Source organism: Typopeltis vanoorti, chromosome 6, assembly GCF_054136105.1.
Source record: "Typopeltis vanoorti isolate ZY-2024b chromosome 6, IOZ_Tvanoo_1.0, whole genome shotgun sequence".
NCBI lineage: Eukaryota > Metazoa > Arthropoda > Arachnida > Uropygi > Thelyphonidae > Typopeltis > Typopeltis vanoorti.
The window spans coordinates 6,343,750-6,367,313 of NC_143554.1; the positions used below are offsets into that span (position 1 = coordinate 6,343,750).

General features: G+C 36.7%; 1 protein-coding gene across 3 annotated transcripts in view; it reads left to right on the forward strand.

The window, feature by feature from the left end:
- The window catches only part of LOC150105262 (polypeptide N-acetylgalactosaminyltransferase 11-like), a 220,800-nt gene that overhangs the window by 138,551 nt on the left and 58,685 nt on the right, over positions 1 to 23,564 (forward strand). For all 3 annotated transcript variants that reach the window (XM_090394656.1, XM_090394657.1, XM_090394655.1), the window contains one exon: positions 8,994 to 9,111. In XM_090394656.1, the coding sequence (XP_090250782.1) occupies positions 8,994 to 9,111 (118 nt within the window). The remainder of the gene's footprint in view (positions 1 to 8,993; positions 9,112 to 23,564) is intronic.

The following is a 23,564-nucleotide window of genomic DNA, read 5'->3' on the forward strand; positions in this document are numbered from 1 at the left end:
TCATGAGATTCACATTCACACCTCTAGTCAGTTTCCAGGGTTGCCTCTGTGTTCTGCTCCCACCTGGCATTAGCTGCAAAATCTTTGTCTATACTATAAAATTTCCTCACTAACTGGGTAAATAGTTTGTTTTATTTTACAATAAAGTTATTTTCCAACATAGTTCAAATTTTGCCATAATTAATTGCTTATTATTATTATTATCCTCACGGGTGGCTCGTCTATAGGGACTGGGCCCCACCTATATTTGTGTAATTAGCCCAATAATTGTAGTTTTAAAAAATATGTTTCTGGTAATTATTATTTTTTGATCTATTTCCAACAAGTTTTATTGTTTAATAAAAAAATTACTGTAGTATTTTATGGCAATATTGTATAATGCGACTTAGTACGGTTTCTGGGGCCAGCCACGGCTGGCCCTATTTTATATGTGTAGAACATAGGGCATGTATGAGGCACGTGCACTAGTGATTGTGTTTGTTTACCAGGCGCAACGCTTATCTTGGGGCCAGTTTAGTCTGGCCCAGTCAATGTGTTGGCACATACGTACATAGCGCCCGATTGTTTGATTGTGAAACACGTGCATTAGCAAGTGTGTTTGTTTACTGGGCACAACTCTTATTTTGGGGCCCATTCAGTCTGGCCCAGTCACTGTGTTTGTATGTAAATAGCGTGCGATTCTTTTATTGTCTTATTATTTATTCTCGTTATTGTCTTTTTTGTTATAATTTATTTTAAAGTTTAAATTTTTATTACGTCCATAAACAATACATTTTAACTATGAACAAAATTGATAGTTTATTGGAAAAACGTTTCTTGTTATTAAGTGTTTTTGTTTGGTGGCGAGAGCTTGGCTCCACCTGTTTTTATTGTCACCAGCTGCCACTGATTATCCTCATCATGAAGTCAGAAGACTCATTGTGGGAGATCCATTTATTCACATACTAGCTATCATTCACACATTACTTATTATACTTCTCCTTATGAAGCACCCACAACTACCTCTGACCACCCATTCCTTTTCACAATTTCTTCATCCCCATAGAATCCAAGAGTCCAGATGTAGTCTTATTAAAGTTCCCCTATATATATATATATAGGGGAACTTTAATTCCGCCATATATATATATATATATATATATATACAGGGTGTTCGGGATAAATTTGACAGTTTCGTAAGGAAAAAGAAAATCTTCTTTGTATCTATTAAATTTAATGAATTGACAAAAAAACATTACAGGCAGAGTTAATTACAATACTATCAACAAGATTTACTCAAAATAACCACCATTAGCATCGATCACAGCTTCAATTCTGCTTCGGAACCTCGAACAAGCTGATGCTACAGTCTCCCTGGGAAGGGCCGCAAAAACTGTTTTAATTTTATCCATTAACTGGGCTTTTGTATTACTGGAAGTGCGATTGGTGTCTTTTTCAACTGCGCCCCATACAAAATAATCCATGGGGTTAAGGTCTGGGGAGTTTGGAGGCCAAACATTTGGACTGGTGAAGTCGTAGAAATTTTCAGACAACCATTTTTGACTTTTCCCAGAGGTGTGGCAAGGGGCCGAATCCTGCTGCCATACATACGGCCTACCATTGGCTACCCTTGTTATCCAGGGCTTGACTACAGTTAGCAACTCCACGAACAAAGCCCGAATTCCAATGCCAGGGTTCTTCAACACCTGTTCCTGCAGATTTGCGAGGAATTCTGCTGTACGAACGCAATCAGATCGTCTGCTAGGGATCTTTCTTCTTGCTACATCCTCGTAGTCACCATTGCAAGTCTCTAGTTCATGCCTGATTGTTTTTACTGTATTCAGGGAGCATTGGGCAGCAGTCGTAATATCCTTATTTTGATGGCGGGCACGAATCATCATGATACAAGTTATTCTCTTCCATGATTCAGGTGGGTTCCAGCTATCCATCCTTTCTGACATCTTGCATATGAATGAAGAAGGGTCCAAACTTTTAAATGAAGAGAAGTGTGTGTTAATACATGTAACTTACGGAAAAATATAATTAATTATAAATATGTCAAATTTATCCCGAACACCCTGTATGTATATATATATATATATATATATATATATATATATGGCGGAACAATGACCTCTCTATCCCTGCTTGTTAGTGTGTTCTTCCTAATCAGATTTGCTGTTTTGGTTACCTTTGCAATATGTCCTCTAAACTTCAACTCCCTGTTCACAATCACATGCAAGTCCTTGGACTCATCAGTTTCCTTCACTTTAGTTCCATCAATATACAGATTAGCCATAATTAAAGAGGAGGGGGTTCAGAGCCCTGCAGTGAAAAATGTATTGGACAAAATTCAACCAAACTTGGTGTAAGGGCACTCTGGAACATGGAGTTTTTTTTACAGAAGATAATAAAATAGTACAAAATAAGTCATCATTGGACATTTGGTGCTAAAAGCATGTGATATTTGCATCATCTCACTGTTTCTATTGATGAGTTGGTGGATATAAGAAGACTGAAATGGATTCATGTCATTCTGATAAGACCGAAATGCTATGAATCATTTTTTTAAGATTTGCTTTGAGAATTCTGCTAGTTGAAGGATAGGAGAAAAGATCTAGTAACAATAACAAATCTTAAAAAAATGATTTTACAACTTGAAAATAGTAGATCTTTAGCAGTGAGGCCAGAACAAGGGGGGGGGGGTAAGCATATTATTCCTCAGCAAGTTGACGAAGGTGCAACTGCCATTGTGGAACACAGAATGAATAACACACATGGTCTAGCAGTGCTTGGACAATATCAAGGCAACTGGACATGCCATACTAAACTGTATGGAAAATCCTATGTATATCATGTCACACACACACGATGTATATATATGTCAAATGCTGAGGTTTTTCCCACTGCAAGATCTATTACTCAAACTTAGCTTCATGATGATGTGGAAACTCGACTGCAGTTGGCTTTGACGTTCTTACCTTGAATGGAAGTGGATGATGCATGTAATTGAAAGATCTTGTGGAGTGATGAGACATATTTTTATCTGAATGGTAGTGTTAACTCACATAATTATCACATTTGGGCTGCAAATAACCCTTATGTGATTTATCAGACCTCTTTACTCTCAGCAAAAGTCATAGTGTGGTGTTGTTTCACTGCATTTACAAAGAACTTTACCCAACAGGACCAGTGACTTGTACTGTCTCTGCTGTTAGGTATTGAGAGATGCTGTACAACTTTGTTGTTCCACAACTGCACCAGTGAAAATGCCTTGAACTTGACTGTATTTGATGGAGGCACCACCTCACATTGGATTGCTGGTACAGCAAATGTATGAAAACACTTCACAGAACACAGAGTGATTAGTCGTGCATTTCCCACAGCATGGCCACCTCATTTGCCTGATCTCAACTCTGTGACCTTTGGTTGTGGGGGCCGTCTGAGATGTGTGGCATGTGAATGACACGTTCTTGATTTAGCAACCATGGAAGATAACACCAGTTGCATTCTACTGTAGAAAATATTATTCACAGAATGCAGTTCTTAGAACATCTGAAAGGAGGACATATTGAACTGTATCTGTAAGTTATATGAATACGAAAATTGATATGTTGTGTCTCTTCTAGCCATCACTGTTTAATGAATCCCAAACCATTTGCTTATAGTGCCAATGTCCCCTGGTAGCAGAATTTTGTACTATTTCCATCTTCTGTAAATAAAAACCCCATGCTCCAGAGTGTACTCACACCAAGTTTGGTTGAATTTCATCCAATACATTTTTTGCTAAAAGCTCTGTACACTTCCTCTTTAATTATGGTCACTCTGTAGTACACAGCTTCTGTCTCTTCTTAAAGTGCATCTTGGCCACAATAAACCGGCATATTGCTAGTCTGTTTAAGTCTTTCTGCAGGATCTCTGCATCATCTTCATTTACTATTGCTCTTCCCAGTTTAGCACTGTCAGCAAATAACTGAATATTTTCTGTCAAATCACTTCCTCTATCATTGATATATAAATTAAACAGCAGAGAACCAAGTACTCACCCCTGTTGTACACCACTAGTCACTTGCCTTCTCCTGGATTCAACTGTTCCATAAATCCCTCTTTGATATCTGTCCATCAGCCATCCTCTAATCCAAATCACAAGATTCACATTCACCACCATTAGTTCTATGTGGAATCTTGTCAAATGCTTTTGCAAAGTCTAGCAATATCACTGAGTAGCCATTTTCCTTATCCAAGTCCATTGTCACTTGATATAAAAAGTAAGCAAATTACTAAGGCAAGACTTAACCTTCACAAAACCATGTTGTTCCCTTATAGAGTATCATATTTCTATCCACCTAGTCCTAAATTTTCTCTTTTACCAATTTCTCCAATACCCTAACCACGACTGCTGAGATGCTGATTGGACTATAATTTGCTAATTCTGTCTTGAAGCCTCCTTTATGCATTGGGATTATTTTGCCCTCTTTGCATTCCAATGGGACCCTCTCACTACTGAGGCTCAAATTAAACAGCTTGGGCAGAGGAGCTAATAATTCCCTTGCAAAGTCTCGTAATACATGGCCCATATGCCATCTAATCCCTTGGCTGCATTTGTTCTGCAATATGTTACATCTGGCATTTCAATGTCACTACCTAGATGGTACACCCCCCCCCCCCCCTGCTAAATGCTCACTCAGTAATTCAACTATTTTGTTTGGTTCTGTTACCCTCCCCCATCCCCATCAGCACTTTTTAAAGTCATCATTCCATAGTCATTCCTCTGTTTACCAGCCACATAGCAAAAGAACTCTTTAGTGTTTCTTTTGACTCGTCAGCTAGCTTTCTCTCATAATTAGCTTTTGCCTTCCTTACCAGTTACCCTTCTTTCCTACACCTAAACTGCTCATGGGCATTCTGATCACTTTTTTTTTTATAATTACTCCATAGCTTTTTTTTTTTTTTTTTTGTATGTAACTCCTACTTTTTATGTTGAACCCATGCACAAGAGATTGACTAATCAATCAATCAAACATGGTTAGTGCCATGTATGGGTTGGGTTGGGAAAGGAGAAACTTGTTTACATTTGATTTTAAAGGCTGTATATTGTATTCCTTGAGAAACACATAAGGAGTGAGACTGTTCCACAATACAACAGTAGCAGGGATGAAGGAGGAGGAAAAGAATCATGTTCTGTGGGTTTTAAGATGTACTATGAAAGGGATCTTGGGTGGCAGCTGCACATGTTCCATTCGACTTAGTACTGAGTGGGGAAAGGAATTATTGATGCTATTTCAGATGAACATCTGAAATAGCATCAATAATTGCAGAAACTAAACGTCTGTGCAAAAGTGGGAGGAGTGAGTTGGTAAGAGATGGGTTTTTAATCAATCTAATTTGCCTCCTCTTATTGAGTCAACATTTTGAGGGAGCTCTTAAGAGCCTCACTCCAAATGTGAGAACATTATTCAATAGCTGGGTGGATTTATGATTTGTATAAGGTTAACAGTTGTTCAGAGATGAAGCACCATCTTGAGCAAAAGAGAGATCCTAGTTTTTTTAGAAGCCAAGGATGCAATGGTTGTGATATGTTCATCTCTCCTCCTCCAGGAGAGGCTTGATGTCAGGGTGATTCCAAGAAGAGAAATTTCATCTTGCCTGGAAATTTGAGTGTTTTCAAAGATAATACTGGGAGAAATTGTTTCTTTTTTGTATGAAATAAGACAGAACTTGGTTTTGCTAGTATTGGAATTGACAAGGTTATCTGAACAACCCCATTGTAGGATTGCTCAGAGATCAGAATTGAGGACAGTGGTGGTTGATGTTCTGTAGGTTAATGCTATTTGTGTAGAGTAAGGTTTATCAAATGAAAGGGAGTAATGCAATGTTCTGTCATCTGCAACATTGTATATTGGGTTGGAGGTCAACTGAAGTAGGTCATTGATATAGAAGGAAGAGGGTTGGTGAGAGAATAGAACCTTGTGTAACCCTGGCATTAGTTGAATGGTGAGAGGATAAAGAAACCATCCACCATCACACATAGTGTGCATCCAGACAGAAAGCTGGCAATCCAACTGCAGAAGTTGTGGGAGACCAAATGCTGGAAGTTTGTTTAGTAAGATTTGTACCAGACCCAGTCAAAAACTTTGGAGATATCAAGTGCAACCACTTGAGATTCACCAATGAAACTTAATGAAACTATTCATCTTTCTAATTCCAGGTATACATTCAGATACTGCTTTCTTCAAACACCCCTTAACCAACCACCTCCCATGCACCAACAACATCTCTCCTCCTCCAAATTCTTATGTCATTGTTCTGCTGAAAACTGTCTCCTCAGCTTATAAAAATTCACCTGCTTTGTAATTCCGCATATATCTCTTTGCAATACAAAATTCTGCATATCTGTCAGTATCCCAGGTCAGACTTCATGATCACTTTCTCCAAGCAGAGGTAGCTAGATTAGTTAATGTTAAGTTCTCTGATGCAGTAATCAGATCCAGCACACTGTCCCCTTGCATCCCCTGTATCACATGTTGCCTCAGATAATTATCTCTCAGAGCTGTATAAATTCCATTTCCTTTTCTGCCTGTGACCATTCCTCCTCCTAAACTATGTCCCTATAATTGAAATTACCCACAATAATTACTTGACCTGTACTCATTGTGTTAATTTACGAGTGTATATTATCTGCATTCTCCCATATACCTGCTAGATTATAATAACAGCCAATTACATATTTAGCCCTGTTTGCCTCTGTTTCATACCAGATTCCTCAAATGAACTTTTCTCTAAATCCCCCCCCCCTCCTAATGTGCTTCTACTTTTTTTGGCTTTAACTCAATGAGTCCTTGGGCTCCCTGGAGGTGTCAGATAATAATTCCTCTGCTATCTTTAGCAGAGGAATACTGTTCCTTCTGTTCTCTCTGAAGAAACTATATCCCTTGCATTCTGTTCTTATGGTTGTATCATTCTTGGTCAACTACGTCTCACTAATGCCTATAACTTTTGGTCAAGTTGTGCTAACCAATGTGAAAAACTGCCGAACCTTATTTGAAATACTTCTAGCATTAGTAAACATAAATTGCAATATCCCCTTCATCCTACAACCTCCCTTACCTTGTGTTACTTAGCCGACTAAAGTTAACCTGAGATACTACCTTTTGCATCGTGTGATCACTCTCCCATTTACGAGGGTTGTTTGAAAAGTTTGGTAAATTTCCAATAGACGGGGACACAATTCATTCATACTACTGTCAGCACTTATCATCTTTTTCATGACCCCTGGCAAAATTTTAGCCACTTGTGATGCGTAGTTCTCGTTTGGCAAACATTTAAAATTACCATGTTCACATTTTTCATCATGAAAGAGATAAAAGCAAAGACCATTTTGTCAGCTGGGAAGGTGGTGGCCGCTGTTTTTTGGGATTCCCAAGGAATTATCATGATAGACTATTTTGGAAAGGGTAAGACAATAACAGGAGTCTATTATTCGTCATTGTCGGACCGTTTAGAAGAAGAACTGAAGAATGGCCAAGATTGGCGCACAAAAAAGTGCTCTTTCATCAAGACAATTCAAACCACACATCAGCCATCGCAATGGCAAAATTGCATGAATTGAGGTTCGAATTGGTTTCACATCCACCGTATTCTCCGGACTTGGCCCCGTGTGACTTCTTGTTTCTAAATTTAAAAATTTGGCTCGGTGGGAAAACAATTTCTTCGAACGAGGATGCCATCAAGGCTGTCAATGACTGTTTTGCACAATTTCACAAATCCTACTTTTGATATGGGATGAAACAACTGGAAACTCACTGGAATAAATGAGTAAACCTCAATGGAGACTATGTTGAGAAATAAAGATGATTTTTTCCCCAAAAAATGTGTTTAACTTATTTTTTTACCAAACTTTTCAAACAACCCTCATACTAATCTCTAGGTTGCCTAGACCCACACTCACCTGCATTCCCCTAAACATTTTAGGCCTTTGTATATTCCAAACTCTCACTGAACAAGACTTTCTCAAGACTCTTGATGACATGAAATCTGTCTAGATGCAAATCATCCACCTTGTATAAATCCTTCCTTCCATCAAACTCACTCCACAAACTCCACACCATTTCTCCTACACAATCTGCACACTGACTCATTCGTCATTATAGAACAGATGCACAACTTTTACTTTCTTGATCTTCTTTTTCACATGCACTAGGAACTCTTTCATGTCTTCTCACACACCACACTTGTTACCTGCTAAATCATTTGTACCAGCCAAAATAAACATCTTTTCACCTTAATTTTCTGCATCCTTAGCATCACTCGTATCTTTTATCTTGACTAAAGGAAATCACAATTTCATCACACTTTCCTCAAGGACCCCTTGTATCAATGAATCACTGTACAAAATTTCTGACTTTCTGACTAAGTGAAAAACTCATTCGACAACTTCTTAATCTATCTCTAATCCAGGGTATTTTAACAATAAGATGATACTCCTTTTTTCTATTTGTACATGGAAAATATATGATTTCTGCATTCATTCAACCTTAGTGTCTTCCTGGATCTGTGCCCACTGATGATGATGCCTCAGTAAAAGGCTTGAAACTTGTCTGGGTAGTGACTCTTCATAGCAGTAAATGCATCCAAAATGAAGTGTTCATTGCATTATGGAATCCTGACACATTTGTTATGAAGTCACTAGCCTCTATATGCAAACAGAAGTCACAAGCATATAATCTCATCTCAAGTATAATTCATTATTTTGAAGGGTATGCTAAGATGTTTAGTAGCAAATGTAACTTTTACAATAAACCTTTCTCATTCTTTAGAGGAACTTTGGGTAACACGGAATACCATTTTACAATGGTATTCCGTGTTACCGGAAGTTCCTGTGATGAAAAGTGAACATTACCATTGTAATTTATATGAACTACCAAGAGGGAAATTTTTTTTAATGCTTATAAGTCTTTTATATTTTTAGATTGTGATTTATATTTTTAACTAGAATTGGATAAAATTTATTGCAGATCTCCTACTATGGCTGGAGGACTGTTTGCAATGGAAAAAAAGTATTTTCATGAACTTGGAGAATATGACGAAGGCATGGATATATGGGGAGGAGAAAACTTAGAAATATCCTTTAGGGTAAAGTTGAGCCATATAATACTTTTAAACTAAACTAAACCAAACTTAATTAAAGTACAAAGCTTAACATCATCTGTAGGACCATGCATGTAAGAAAAAAAGTAATTACTGAGCAGTGTGTGTGTGGGGGAGAGATAGTGATATATCTGTAATGTGTAGCATAATAATACCTTTAGCTTATACTTTATTTTTATATCACTTCCACATGCAAGAGGCTACAAGGCTTAGCTATAAGTTAAGCCTTGCAGCCATTTTGTTGTAAGCAAATAAATGTTGTGTGTATATCTAATGCAGCAGTGTATGTGGGTGCACATGCACATCTTATATCTAAAACTGTCTTGACCTCGATGTTCTGTGTATATTTTATATAATAGGTATTGATTCTAATTTGACCATTATTGTTTTTATTTTATTAGTCAGTGACTATGCATTTTTAAAGATTGCTATAAATGTAATCACAAATAATTATTAAAAATAAAAAAAAATGCAAAAAAAATTATTTCAAAATTGCTTGGAGTAATTTTTTAATTACAAAAAAAAAAAAAAAAAGCTAAAGAAATTCACGTTTTTCAAATCATGTTATACTCAGAAACCATAGTTTCTAATAGTAAAAGTATTTAAGTTAAATGCTTTGTTTTAAATATCATTAAATGAGGCTTTTTGCACTGTAAGTTATGTAGCATAGAACATAACTCACCGTGCAATGGTGCCCAAGTCGTCATTGTTTAAAGAATTTAATCAAAGGGACTTCATGCAGTGCAGTGTTTGTGAAATGTATGTATTACTGAAGGCAGCTGGAATTTGGTTTGAAAGCAATCATCATTGGCTCAACAGCCCTATGTGGGCCTTGGCCTTCTTCAGAAACTTTTGCCAGCCTTCCTTATTCAATGCCAAACTCCTCCAATTTTTGACTCCTAAAACCTTTATATCTTGCATCACTCCATCTTTCCATCTTAATTTAGGTCTTCCGATTTTTCTTTTTCCTTCCGGGTTGGCATTAAACATCTTAGCTATTTTGTTACTATCCATGCGTATAATGTGTCCAGCCCAACTTAATCTATTTATTTTTATGTACTTAATAATGTCTAGCTCATTAAATAATCTGTATAGTTCATGGTTATATTTTTTCCTCCACACACACCATTCTCCTGTACTGCTCCAAAAATATATCTGAGAACTCTTCTTTCAAAGAGACTTAGCAATCTTTCATCTGCCATTGACAATACCCAGTTGTCAGAGGTATAAGTTAACACTGGTCTTATAAATACTTTGTACATCATTATCTTTGTTTTTCTTGAGATCAGATATGACTTTAGGTGTTTCCTAACTCCACAAAAGCATCTATTTGCAGAAAGAATACTTCTCTGAATCTCAGTACTGATATCATTTTTACAATTAACTTCTGATCCCAAGTATATAAAACTATATACAATTTCAAATTTATAGGAACAAATTTCAATTTGAGAAGGATTACTATCACAAATCTTTCTAGTTACTGGCATATACTTTGTTTTTTCTTGGTTAATCTGCAAATTCATCTTCTTTCCTTCCTTTTCTAAACTGATGAAAGGTTCTTCCATTGTTTTTCATGTCCTTCCTATAATATTGATATCGTCTGCATATGTCATAATTTGTACTGACTGGTAGAAAATAGTTCCCTTTGTATTAATGCCAGTATCTCTGAAAACCTTTCAAGTACTATATTAAACAGTAAGCAAGCTAAGCCATCCCCTTGCCGAACACCATTTTATATATATATATATATATATATATATATATATATATATATATATATATATATTGGATCAGACAACATGTTCTGAATTTTGATTTGACAATGAATATTTCTTATTCATAAGTTTTAAGTTTATTCATAAGCAATAAGTTTTTGTGGAATCTGTAGTTCCTCCATTGCAATAAATAAGTTAGATCTATCTATGCTATCATATGCGGCTCTAAAATCTATGAAAAGATGATGTGTTTCAATTCCAAATTCATTACATTTTTCAAGTAATTGGCTTTTATTAAAAACCTGATCATTTGTAGATCTTCCTTGAAGGAATCCACACTGATAATCGCCAATAACATTCTCTACATAGCGATAAAGTCTCTTAAATAGAATGTTAGAGAAAATTTTATAAGTTGTACAGTTTGAAAGCAGTAGTGGTGGGAAAATGTGCCAAAAATGCTATGAGAGGGAGGATCAAAAGTGTGTCTCAGGTCACAAGATTGAAATAGTTGATAGAACTCAGAATATGATTGAAAATGTGTGTGATGGCAGATAGGATTGAGAGTGAAATTAAATGTGACACGATTGAGAGAGAGAGTAAAAGTGTTGAACAAAAGCATAGTATGACTAATGTAAAGTATGAATAGTTGGCTGCAGTGAGGGGAGATAGCTCGGTTGCTGGAGTGTGTATCACTCCAGCAACCGAGATAACAGAAAGAAAGAGGTGTGAGATAAGAGAAATGAGGATTTGACCGAGAGAGAGAGAGAGAAATCAAGGAGCAAGTGTTGTATGGTGATTCATTCATAAAAGGTGTGATCAACGAAAGTTTGACAAAATCGTACTTAATGTTAGTGAGGCTATTAGAGCACAAAAGGAGAGGGTGAAAGAAATGATTATAGTGGCTGGAACGAATGATTTGAAAGGAGAAAAATATGGCATGAAAGAGAGGACATAAAAGAATTACTGGAAGTAGCAAAAGGAAAGAGTGAGAAAGTTAAGATAGTGAGTCTGTTGCCGTGTTATGACAGTCTAGAGCTGAGAAGATGGGCATAATAGTGAATGACTTGATGCATAGGTTATGCCAATTCCCACGCTGTGAAGCATCATGGGAATTGTCAGTGCTCTTGGCCCTATTGTTTAATCTAAGTTTCAGCTCTGAGTTAGTCCTCAGTTGTTGGAAAGAGGTTAAATAGTTCCATTGCATAAAGGAGGCTCCAAGACTGATGTAGCAAATTACTGACCGATCAGCATATTGCAAGTTGTTGTCAAAGTATTGGAGAAATGGTCAAGAGCAAAATACAGGAATTGATAGATTTAAACGGGATACTGTATAGGGATGCAGCATGGTTTTGTGAAGGGGGTCATGCCTCAGTAACTTGCTCACATTTTCTAATACAATGACAGCTGAGTTAGATAAAGGTTTACAGTGATACTGCTGGACTTTGCAAAGGCCTTTGACAGGATACCACATGGAATTGTAATCAGTAAACTGCAGCACATGGGGATGGATAGGAGGGATGTTGATAGAGAGATATCAGAGAGTAGTTTATTCAGGAGTAGAGTCCAAAAGAAGGACTATGACTAGTGGCATGCTTCAGAGGTTCTGTTCTTGGACCGCTACTGTTTAATTTGTTCATTAATGATATAGGAAAGGATCTGAGAGGAACTGTTCAGCTATTTGCCAATGATGCAAAGTTGAGTGGAGCAATAGTTAATGCAGATTATGTCAAAATTTTGCTAGATGATTTGGATAGATTGGCAGACTGGGCAAAGGAGAATGGATGTCAGTTTAATGTTGCAAAGTGTAAGGTTATGCATTTTGCGGTGAAAAGATTACCAGTTGTATACCACATTGATGAAACTGTACTCCAGGAAATTGAAGCCAAAGACTTGGTAGTGTTAGTGGATAGGGAGTTAAAGTTTAGGGGAGGCACATAGCAAAAGTGGCTACAGCAGCTCATCAGATCACTTGGTTACTGAAGAATACTTTGATGAGCAGAGACAAAAAGATTATTGTTAAGTAACCTTTGATAAGACCCCCATCTTGAGTGCAGATCTGGGTACTAGGGTTTCTTGGTGATGAGGAGGCAGAGAGGATCCAGAGGTGAGTGACCAAGATGGTATCAGGTCTATGGAATGAACCTTATGAGAATAGGTTGAAGATTTGTGGGTTACAGAAACTGGTTGATAGGTGGAAAAGGGGTGATATGATTGAGACATACTAATTTGGAGGAAATTTTTCAGAGCAGGTCTGGTGGTAGAAGAACTAGAGGCCTTTCATGGAAACTGAGCAAGAGTGTAGTTAACAAGGGTGTTAGAACTAGGTTTTTTGCTTGGAGAGTAATGAATGAGTTCAAAGCAAAGTATGATAGATACTGTGCAAATGTTGGATAGTTCTTGACATGTTTAGGGTCTCCCTTGATGAGCCTAAGGACTCTTTGGAGTTGCCTGTAATAATAAGTATTATTTTTAGCAAAGCACATCATTTGCAATACCTTTCCACAAGTATTTCATCATTCGAAAGGCATAATCTTAGTTGGAATAATTGGTCTTTCTTTGGTATTTTTTAAATGTTTTGCTATTCTCACAGCACTATATTAAACTTCATTGGATTCTTTTAGCCACATAGAAAGCCCAAAATAAATATGGTAGGTGATTGTGAACATTCATTGTAATTCCATTACTCTGCAATGGAATTATTGATTTATCTAGCTACTAGTCACACACACATAATGTTACATGCACCTATCAATGCAAGATACTCTAAAAACAGTGATACCAATGGATTTAAATATTGAGATGTAAACAAACAGCATAATGACAAAATTATAAGTATAATTAAAGTGCAGTGAGCATTCCCGCTACAAAAGGATATCTTCCTAGTTGGAGGATATGCCGACTAGACCCTAGGTGGTAGATGACCTTCATCACCTGATGAAACACCATCACTCTGCTTATTAGGGGCTTGAAATAGTGATGGCTATGTTTGACCTCTAGAGCAGTGGTTCTGGTCTCTGTTCCTCCCTCTCTTCTCCATGCAATGTGAGTGATATTGATAAGGGACATAACTTAGAGATCCAGAACCACCTTCATTTCAAGGGTACATTCCTACAGTGGTAACAACCACTGCTCAGATAATATACGGGCTCAAACTTGTCAACGTTGAGTCAGAAAGCTAACCAGTTAACTTAACTGGCATAATCCCATTACCACATACTCAGCAAGTCATGCTTGGAGTGTGAGTCTGAGTACTAGTAACATGTGGGAGGCACTGTTGTGGCCATGGAATGGCAAGGAGACTGGTCGTTTTCTATATGGGTGTCATGTTCGAAAGTCTGTCTCCTCCCACTGCATGTCTCCACTCTTTCCTTTCATCGAACAGTAAACCAAAAATGAAACAAATAAACAATGATGGCAACACTTTGATCAAAACAAATCTCCAATTTATTCAAATAAATCACATCAAACACAATATTCCAAACATACCAGAATCCCTACCAAAAAATCATTTTCACATCCACTTTACAAACATCCCTGGCATTCATTCCAATATAAACGATGCTTCTTATCACTTAGGTATTCAAACCAAACCTACTTCTCTTAACAGGAACCCAAATTGCAGCTACATCAACCACAGTTCACCTTCAGTGCCCAAATTATACTCTTCACGATTCATCTGTGCTTTGTGCATTCTGGCATTGCATGCCAGGGAATGCCAATTAAGAATCTTCTTCTTTTGGTTTTTTTTGGCTCAAGATTTCCTTGTCCCGTTCAGTAGCATTCATCTGTATTTACTGCTTCCCAAATTCTGAAAACCTGAAAACCAGGCTTATCTCTTCACCTTTCTTTCCTTGAAGTATGACCATCTGCAAGCCAACTATCTAAATAGTTGGTATCGTCCTCAACTCCAACTGGCTTCCCTTCTCCAAAATTACCAATCAAGCTGAATATGATGTGGAGGTTTTTGCTATAAAAAGTGATCTAATGTAAATTGTACACCTACCTATCCGATGATAATCCCCTTCACAAGTTCCCAATACTCTTGATTTTTTTTTTTTGATTTTTTTTTTTTTTGTTTAAAACTAGTTCTCTTTCCAGATACACTGCAGCTCTCTTCTCTTAGGAGCTCAGACCACAATTTTATGCAAGTTTTCAATCTCACAGAATGTCCCAACTTTGACTACACCCAATCTTGTGTCTTTTGGCACTATAAAGGTACCCAGTGGGATGACCTTCAGAATTACTTCTCTTCCTTTCCATGCATGACTGTTGCTTCCACTTTTCTCACCAATATACCTGCAGTGAGCGAGTCATAGAAATCATCCACACTGGCATGAAGGTTTTCATCCTTCATTCCACCCAAAATCACCATGCACTTTCCAATCCCTAATTCAACAGAAGATGTATGAAAGCAGTTGAAGAAGAAAAAAAAAACTACTTACCATAAGCAGCATGCATTAAGAATCCAGCTTCATACTCAGCCCATTCCAAGGCACACAATAAGTATAAAACAACTCTCAGCAAATCCAAATCTAATTTCATTAAGACCCATATCAGAAAACTTTTATCTTATTAAAATGGGAGCTGTGCCTTCTCGTTCCTCACAAAAGCCATCAGATGCAACCTGCTCACTTGTACTTCCACCTCTCTCATCCAGATGGTACCACTGTTACAGCACTCGAAGATATAGCTGACCTCCTGGCATCATTTTTTTACTCTAACTTCTGCATAGATGATGAAGGCAAATCACCTCCTTCCATGTTTGAGTAGTACTCAAACAGTACTCCAGAGCTAACACTTGCCTTCTATTATCTTTTTAATCTTCTATACTCATCTGCAGCTATTCCATCACATGAAAGCAAGCTCATATACAACCATTTTCAAAAAAGGGAGAAGAAAAGAAAAAAGAAACCCGGAAAGTCTACTAAAAATAAATAAATAAATTCCATATGATGATAAAGTGTTCCCCCTTTTTTTTATACGGGAGTTCAAGGTACCATCTAGTCCCCCCAAATTTTATCCGGGCTCCGGAACTGGCATAGGCTGACGAATCAGACCTATGGCTGGTCAGTATTCCTGACTGTAATCTGTGTGTGTGTGTATCCTCGAACCAGTTTGCCTGCTTGCGGGATGAAAAATACCAGATGAACTGGCAGGAAAAAAACCTGCTGTCCACGCCCAAGACCGGCTAACTTGGCTATGGCTGAGGAAGATCCTTGAGCTCCTCACGTCATTGACGGGAATCGAACCTAGGATATGGGAAGGCAAAAGCCATTAGGCTAACTGCACGGACAGAAAGTCTACCGACCAATTACCATCACCACAATCCTCTCCAGAATAATGGAGAAAGTTATCAGTAGTCACTTTCTTCATTACCTAGAAGTTCATCACTTAATCAGTGCCCACCAATGTGGATTCTGCCAATTCAGAGCCTCTGCTGATCTCTTAGTCTACATCACCTACCACTGGACACTCCAAACCTTTGATATGGGTGAAAACACCCATACTGTTTTCCTTTGGTCTACCTGTCACTCTCTGTAATTAGATAGCCATCTTTCTCTCTGGACATTCACTGAGTGTCATGGCAGACAGCACCCTCTCTTCCAACTTTATCACCAATGATGGAGTGGCTCAGGGCTCCATTCTATTGCCTACCCTCATTTGCTTATACATAAATGACCTGCTCTCAATCACCAGAAATCCTATCCACAGCTTTGCCAATGATAGCACCCTCCATTCATCCACTCCTTTGACAAGCCATGCAGTTCTCAGCCATTCCTAACATCAAGATCATCAGCAACTACTGCCTTAAACATTAATCTCCATACTATCCTTCAGTGGGGCAGGGATAACCAGGTAACCTTCAATGCTGCCTTATTTCTTGCAAAAGGGATCTCAGCTTGCCTTCCCTTGAAAAAAAAAAAATCAATTAATGCTTTTTATTCTCTTATAGGGAGTAAACGAAGCTGTTTTGACTAAGAAATAGCTGGCCCAAGATTATCTCTAATCATGAGCATCATCCAATGAAGAGACAACTGACAGTCAGTAATATACACATCATTAGACAGGATCGAATCTCTCTCTCTCTCCTTGGACTGACATTTACCTCCATCTTTTACTGACACAAGCACATCACATCAGTAGCTTCCTCTACCTCTAAAAAAAAAAGCTAGCATTTCTTTCTGCTTAAGAAGCTCTTTCACACCCACCTACCCAGCTACTAACCTTATATAAATCCCATATTCACCCATCCTTAGAATACTCTTCACACATTTGAAATGGTGCACCTAAAACCTGCATAAAAATTCTTGATACTGTCCAGAGGAACTATTCAGCTCATGGAGGAGCATTCATATTCTTAGATAGTTCTCAGGTCAGTATGGCAATCACTATCACCAACTAATAGTAGAATAGTCGCATCCTTAACTGAAACTTCATTTGATGTTGTTATCAAATCTAACACTCTTTGACTTTCTGTTCTTTCTTTCACATGCCACTTAAGAAGTTGTCTTGCAACAACTCAGTGAATTCTCTTTCATTTGTATTTTGTGTTTTCTCTGTCATCTAATCAGTGCTCAGCTAATTTAAGTCACCTGTAATGATTACTCCTTTAGTACCCATCAGGGTAATCTGGTGATGGATTTCATTGTCTCTCCTGCAACTGAACTGCCAGGTCTGTACTAGCACCCTCACCATATATTTTGTCCACTTTACACCATATATGGCTCGTACTCACTGCTACTTGGAACATTATTAATGCTATGCTTTTATGAGTTTCTACTTTAAATGGAACTCAAATCATCAGATATTAGTAGTAGTAGCCCTCCCCATCTCTTCTCTCCTTCCTAAAAACACTATACCCTTTACAAGAGATTCCATTTACAACAACCCACTCTGATAGCTAGGGTTCACTACTGGCAACAATCTTAGGATACAATACTCACCTAGGCAATTAACTCAACCCTTTTATTCCTGATTCTCCTGGAATTTGTGTATTGACATTTAACAAGTTACTCCTGGCTTTTTTTTGTATATTTACATCTACAGTCTGTTTGACCTAGTTGAACAACTCTCTTTTTTCCACACACACACACACACACACACACACACACACACACTAAAAAGTCCAAATTTAGGACTTCCCCTTCACCAGATTCATAACTATGTTCACTGACATTCATATCATTTTCATGTTTGCATGCTATAGCTGAACTTATACATACACATTCTCACTCTCTTCCTATGATGATCTAGCTTCCGTCACTCTCTGCATTAGGTTTCATCTCAGTAAACTTCTCCAGGCTCCTGATCCAAATCATTCAAGTGCAGGCCATCCCTCTTATATAAGTTCAGCTATTGCATGCTATAGCTGAACTTATACATACACATTCTCACTCTCTTCCTATGATGATCTAGCTTCCGTCACTCTCTGCATTAGGTTTCATCTCAGTAAACTTCTCCAGGCTCCTGATCCAAATCATTCAAGTGCAGGCCATCCCTCTTATACAAGTCTCTTCTACCATCAAACTCACTCCGCCCATCCAAAATCTCGCATGCATTTTTTTCTATGAACTCTATTTTGAATCATTTACTATCATAGTCTTCTCTCTTAACTCTGCTGTTGTATCTTGGTAATAAGCTAGCAATTTTTACTCTCTCTCACTTTTCTTTCTTGCTTCTTTCAGCAATCTTTTCATATCCTCTCTCATACTATATCACTACTTAAATCATTAGTTTGAACTAGCACTACCATCTCTTTTCTTCTCTGTTTCTCTATTACATTTATCGCATCTTTAAATTTTGCTCCCACAAAGTTCAAAGTCATGGCTTTGTCAGCAAGTCAAATTTCATCAGAGAATTATCATACTATATTACTTATTTTTTTCTTTCATTCTAAATGACTTATCATTGTTATTACTAGTGGCCATTGTTATCTTAACTATTTCAGCACTTTTCCTATTGCTCATTTTTCTTATCCTGTTGGAATTTATATAAACATTTCTAAACTTTTTTCTAGTTAACTGATCATTTGGCTAATAATTTGTTTTAATCTGGATATTTCGAATTTCCCAATAAAAATATCCTTGCTTTTATCATCGGTCATTGCAGCAATGCTTCTTCCAAGCAGGACAAAGGTTCTAGTCTCTGGCATTTGTAGTAACTTGCTCTTTTTACACCACTTTGTTTGATGGGGTTTTGGTGCCATTTTTAAGACTCTCCTAAATTAATAATATATTTACAGTTATATTGCTAAATACTAAATAATAATAATATTAGAGACCTCCAGGAAGTGCAGGATTCATTGAAGGAGGTCATGCATCATCACCCATACCTTCTCTTAAACTCATTCATATTATCTGCTTGCCACTTCTACAGTCAAATTGTTGCACTTACTCAATCATTGCTCTGTGAGAGACAGAAATCTAACTCTCACTGCTTTCTTAACTGTACACAAACTTAACTTACACAGATTCCCCTTATTTTCTCCCTCACCTTCCATAAAACAAAATTTTATTAACCAATATCCTGTAACATCCTTTCTAAAGTTTATAGACCTCTATCATATCATTCCTCTTTTTTCTCCTGTTTACTATCTGCAGTTCATATACTCTTAATCTGTCCTCATAATCTGCATTCCATAATCCCAGTATTATTTTTGTAAATCTTCTTTCTAGACTTTCTAGAGCTTCTTTATTCCCTCAAATTCCTTCCAAAATCCAGGAGACCAGACCTCTGCACAACTTAAAAGAAGTAAACCATGCAGAAGAATTAGAGAAATATCATAACTAAAAATTCACACGTATACCACAGTAATTAAATTTTAATAATATGTAGATATTTCATCTTAAGTATCTTAGTACATCATCAGTACTGTTATTACAAACAATACTGGGAATTACATTCAAAGGAACAGTTAGTGTGCATGCTTACATTGGAATCCCTCTATGCATACAGTAGCACATTGAGGACCCAAAAATACACATACAGGGATTCCAATGTAAGCATGCACACTAACTGTTCCTTTGAATGTAATTCCTAGTATTGTTTGTAATAACCATACTGATGATGTCTTAAGATACTTAAGATGAAATATCTACATATTATTAAAATTTAATTACTGTGGTATGCATGTGAATTTTTAGTTATAGTGAAGTTTCACTATATAATAGAGAGAAATATCATGTTGACATAATTGATATTACTAAGATTGAAACAAAAACAAGTGAGACACTGGTTATATTCAGGCATTGGTGATCAAGGAAAGGAAGGGGGTAGCTGTAATATTTAACACCTAACACAAAAATGAACTTCTTGAATGGTGGGCACTTTGAAACAGTGTGTGGATAAATTTGGATAAATTTTAAAATCAGAAGTTGAATAATAAGACTTATGCCTGTGGTCCCATAAAAAAGTCCTAGTAGAGAAGTTAAGGGGTCAGAAAGAGCAGCTGAAGAAAACGAGAACAAAAATCTAGACAAAGATATAAAGAAAATAAGAAAATCTTGTACTTGTTGGAGATATAAATAGATGAATAGGAAATGAAAACCAGACATACAGAAATGTTTGGGAAAATTTTCAGAAAAAAAAAGGTAATAATAATAATGGTAAGAATCTACTGGATTTCTGTTCAGGACAAGAACTGGTCATTATAAACACCATTAGAGTTTGGGCTTGAGGCTGTATTAACTAAGGACAGTTTGTTTAATGCTCCTGTAAGAAAAGCAATTTTTTTTTTTCATTTATTGAATGTTTTCTTAGGTTAATTAGAGTATTTTACGAGGAGGGGTCTGGAAAGTTCTAATAAACACCTAGAACAAAATAATATTAAAGTAACTGATATAACTACAAGAAAGAACATACTGTCAGGTAACCAAAAATGTTTGTGAGGTTTTTCATAATAAAAATTAAGCATCTGCAGAAATTTTCATTAAATGTTTTATTCATTAAAATAAGCACCTTCACAATAATACAACTCTTTCCCAAAGAGATTCAAGTTTGTAAATTCCACTTTCATAAAACGTTTTGTCTTCAGAAGTAATAAACCTAGCAACCTTGCTGCAATCTCTGTTTTATTGCAGAACTTCTATTTCTCATGTGATTCTTTAGTGCCAAAAAAAAAAAAGGTGATAATCGCTTGGAGAAATGTCTGGAGAATATGGAGGATGAGGGAGTATCTCCCATCCTAAAGCAGAAATCATCTCACTGGTAAGTTTTGCAGTATGAGGTTTTGCATTGTCCTGTAACAATAGCACTTTCTTCCAATTAACTAGTCCTGGCTGTTTCTGAAGTGACGCATCCTGTACATGCTTGAGTTGCATCAAGTAGATATCCGCTATAATTGTTTGGCATGCAGCGAGAAACTCGTAGCATACAATACTAGCTCCAGTCCACCACACACAAAGCATAGTCTTCTGGGGATGAAGCAGTTGCCTTTGAAGTGTGCAATACCGGATTGTTTGGTGACAACCAGTGATAATTTCACTTCCTGTTAGAGTAGAAGATCCATTTTTCATCACAAGTGAGCAAGTAATCCAAAAACGGCTTGTTTTTATTATGTGAAAGAAGTGAACAACAAATTGATAGCCTTTGAAGTTTATTGTCATCTGATTATACACGTGGGAACCCATTCACTTAGATTCCATGATTTCCCCAGTTGATGCAAGTGTAAACGAATTATTTCACCACTCACATTAAACATTTTGTGAAAGTTCTTGACATGTTAATGTAGAATTATTTTCAACAGCAGTATGGAATTCTTCATTATCAATAATGGAGGGTCTTCCCGAACATTGTGCAAAAACTCTCAAAAACTGATTTAGCATTCCTTACCATACAATTATCCTTTTTGCTTGCATTTTATACTGATACACCTAGAACAAAAATTATATTAAAGCAACTGATATAATCACATGAAAGCACATACTAATAGTAGAGTTATGAAGTTATCTTATGTTCTTATATTTTTATATCATCATATGTTTTTTCTTGTGGTTATATTAATATCATTTCATATATTATGCTTTAATATCATTTTTGTTCTAGGTGTTTATCAGAACTTTCTAGATTCCCCTCATGGTATTTTTGGTTTTAGTTTGTTTATTGCATTTGATATAGTATGTTATTATATTTGGTGTATTATATTATTATATTTGAAGAGATATTGCTAATTTAGGGTAGCGTGCAGAAATGGCACTAAAAATCCCATTAGACCAACAGAGTGATGTCAGAAGCAAAGTGTGACATAGGTGACAGAGATGAGAACCTTTTCTCCTTTGAACAAATATTGAAAATAACTTGACGTGAAATTTCTAGGTAAATACATTAGACAACTGACCTGGAAGTTAGAAAAGGTTGAGAAACATTTAGAAAACCACAAACAAAATAAGAAAAATAAGCAGAAAAATGAGAGACAGCAAAGCAGTCAATAAGCTGTTACTGAAGAGTAATCATAATAAGGTATGCCAAATAGAATGTAAGAAAAATGTAGTAGTAGTAGTATAGTACAGTGATTCATAAATTGAATTTGCTGTTGATAACAGAGCCACTACTTCGTGCTTTTTAAAAATACAGAAATACAGAAAAGTATAGTGTGGTTAAATGACCCCCCACACACACCTCTCTCACAAACATACACACACCATTCTAATAATTTCTTTTCTGTTTATACTTCTTTTCTAGGTACTTTTAAGGACAGTGCATCTCCTGAATTGTCCACCATACCCACCTCACTTTAAACTTGTATGACCCAACAGCTGGTCAACATCCAGTTATTGTCTAGCTTTGTTTTCCAAATACCAATTCAGACTTAAGTTAGACTCAAATGGCCTATCTTAACCAAGCAACTTGGCATCTATGTAACTTAATTAATGCTCTGATGGGATGGTTAATAATATCTGTATAGTGCATTATGGTTATCATTTGTATGGTGTTCTGTTATTCAGGATGCAAAACCCAAGTTTCTGGCAGGAAAAAGCCTGCCACTTTTTTATAAATATTATTATTAAGAGAGACCTCCAGGGAGTTAGGAACTCAACAAGGGAGACCATACTGTTTGCGCCAGATGTCATACCTGTTCTTGAATTCATTCACACCACTTGCACACACAACATCCAATGGAATCCATTCCAATCATATAGAGAAAAATCTAGCCCTCACTTCCTTCTTGACAGCATTCATTCTCAACTTCTAAGGATGCCCTTGCATCCTTTCCCCGCCTTTCATAAAATGAAAAATTTCCATCAACAGAAATTCTGTATAAACCTGCAGAATTTATATGGAATTTCTGTATTTCAGAAGTTTGTAAGTCCCAATATTATCACTCCTGTTTGCTATTGTCTGCAGCAAAAAGGAGAAAGAAGGGTGATATTCTCAATCTGTCTTCATAATCAGTATTCCACAATCTTGGTATCATTTTTGACACTCTTCTTTGCACTCTCTTAATTGTATCAAAATCACCACAGAAACCAGGAGGCCAGACAAGCACACAATAGTTCAAGTGAGTTCTTATCAAGATCTTGTAAAGAGGCAAAAATGACTTCCTTATCTTTAAATGTTAAGGTTCGTTTCAGTATTGCAATTACTCTCTGAGTTGTATTTACAGTCTTTGCTATATGACCCATGAACTGCAACTGCCTGTCTACTAAAACTCCAAAATCCTTGGAACAATCAGTTTTTTCTAGCATAATCCCACCAATATAATATGACATTGGAAATCTAATCACA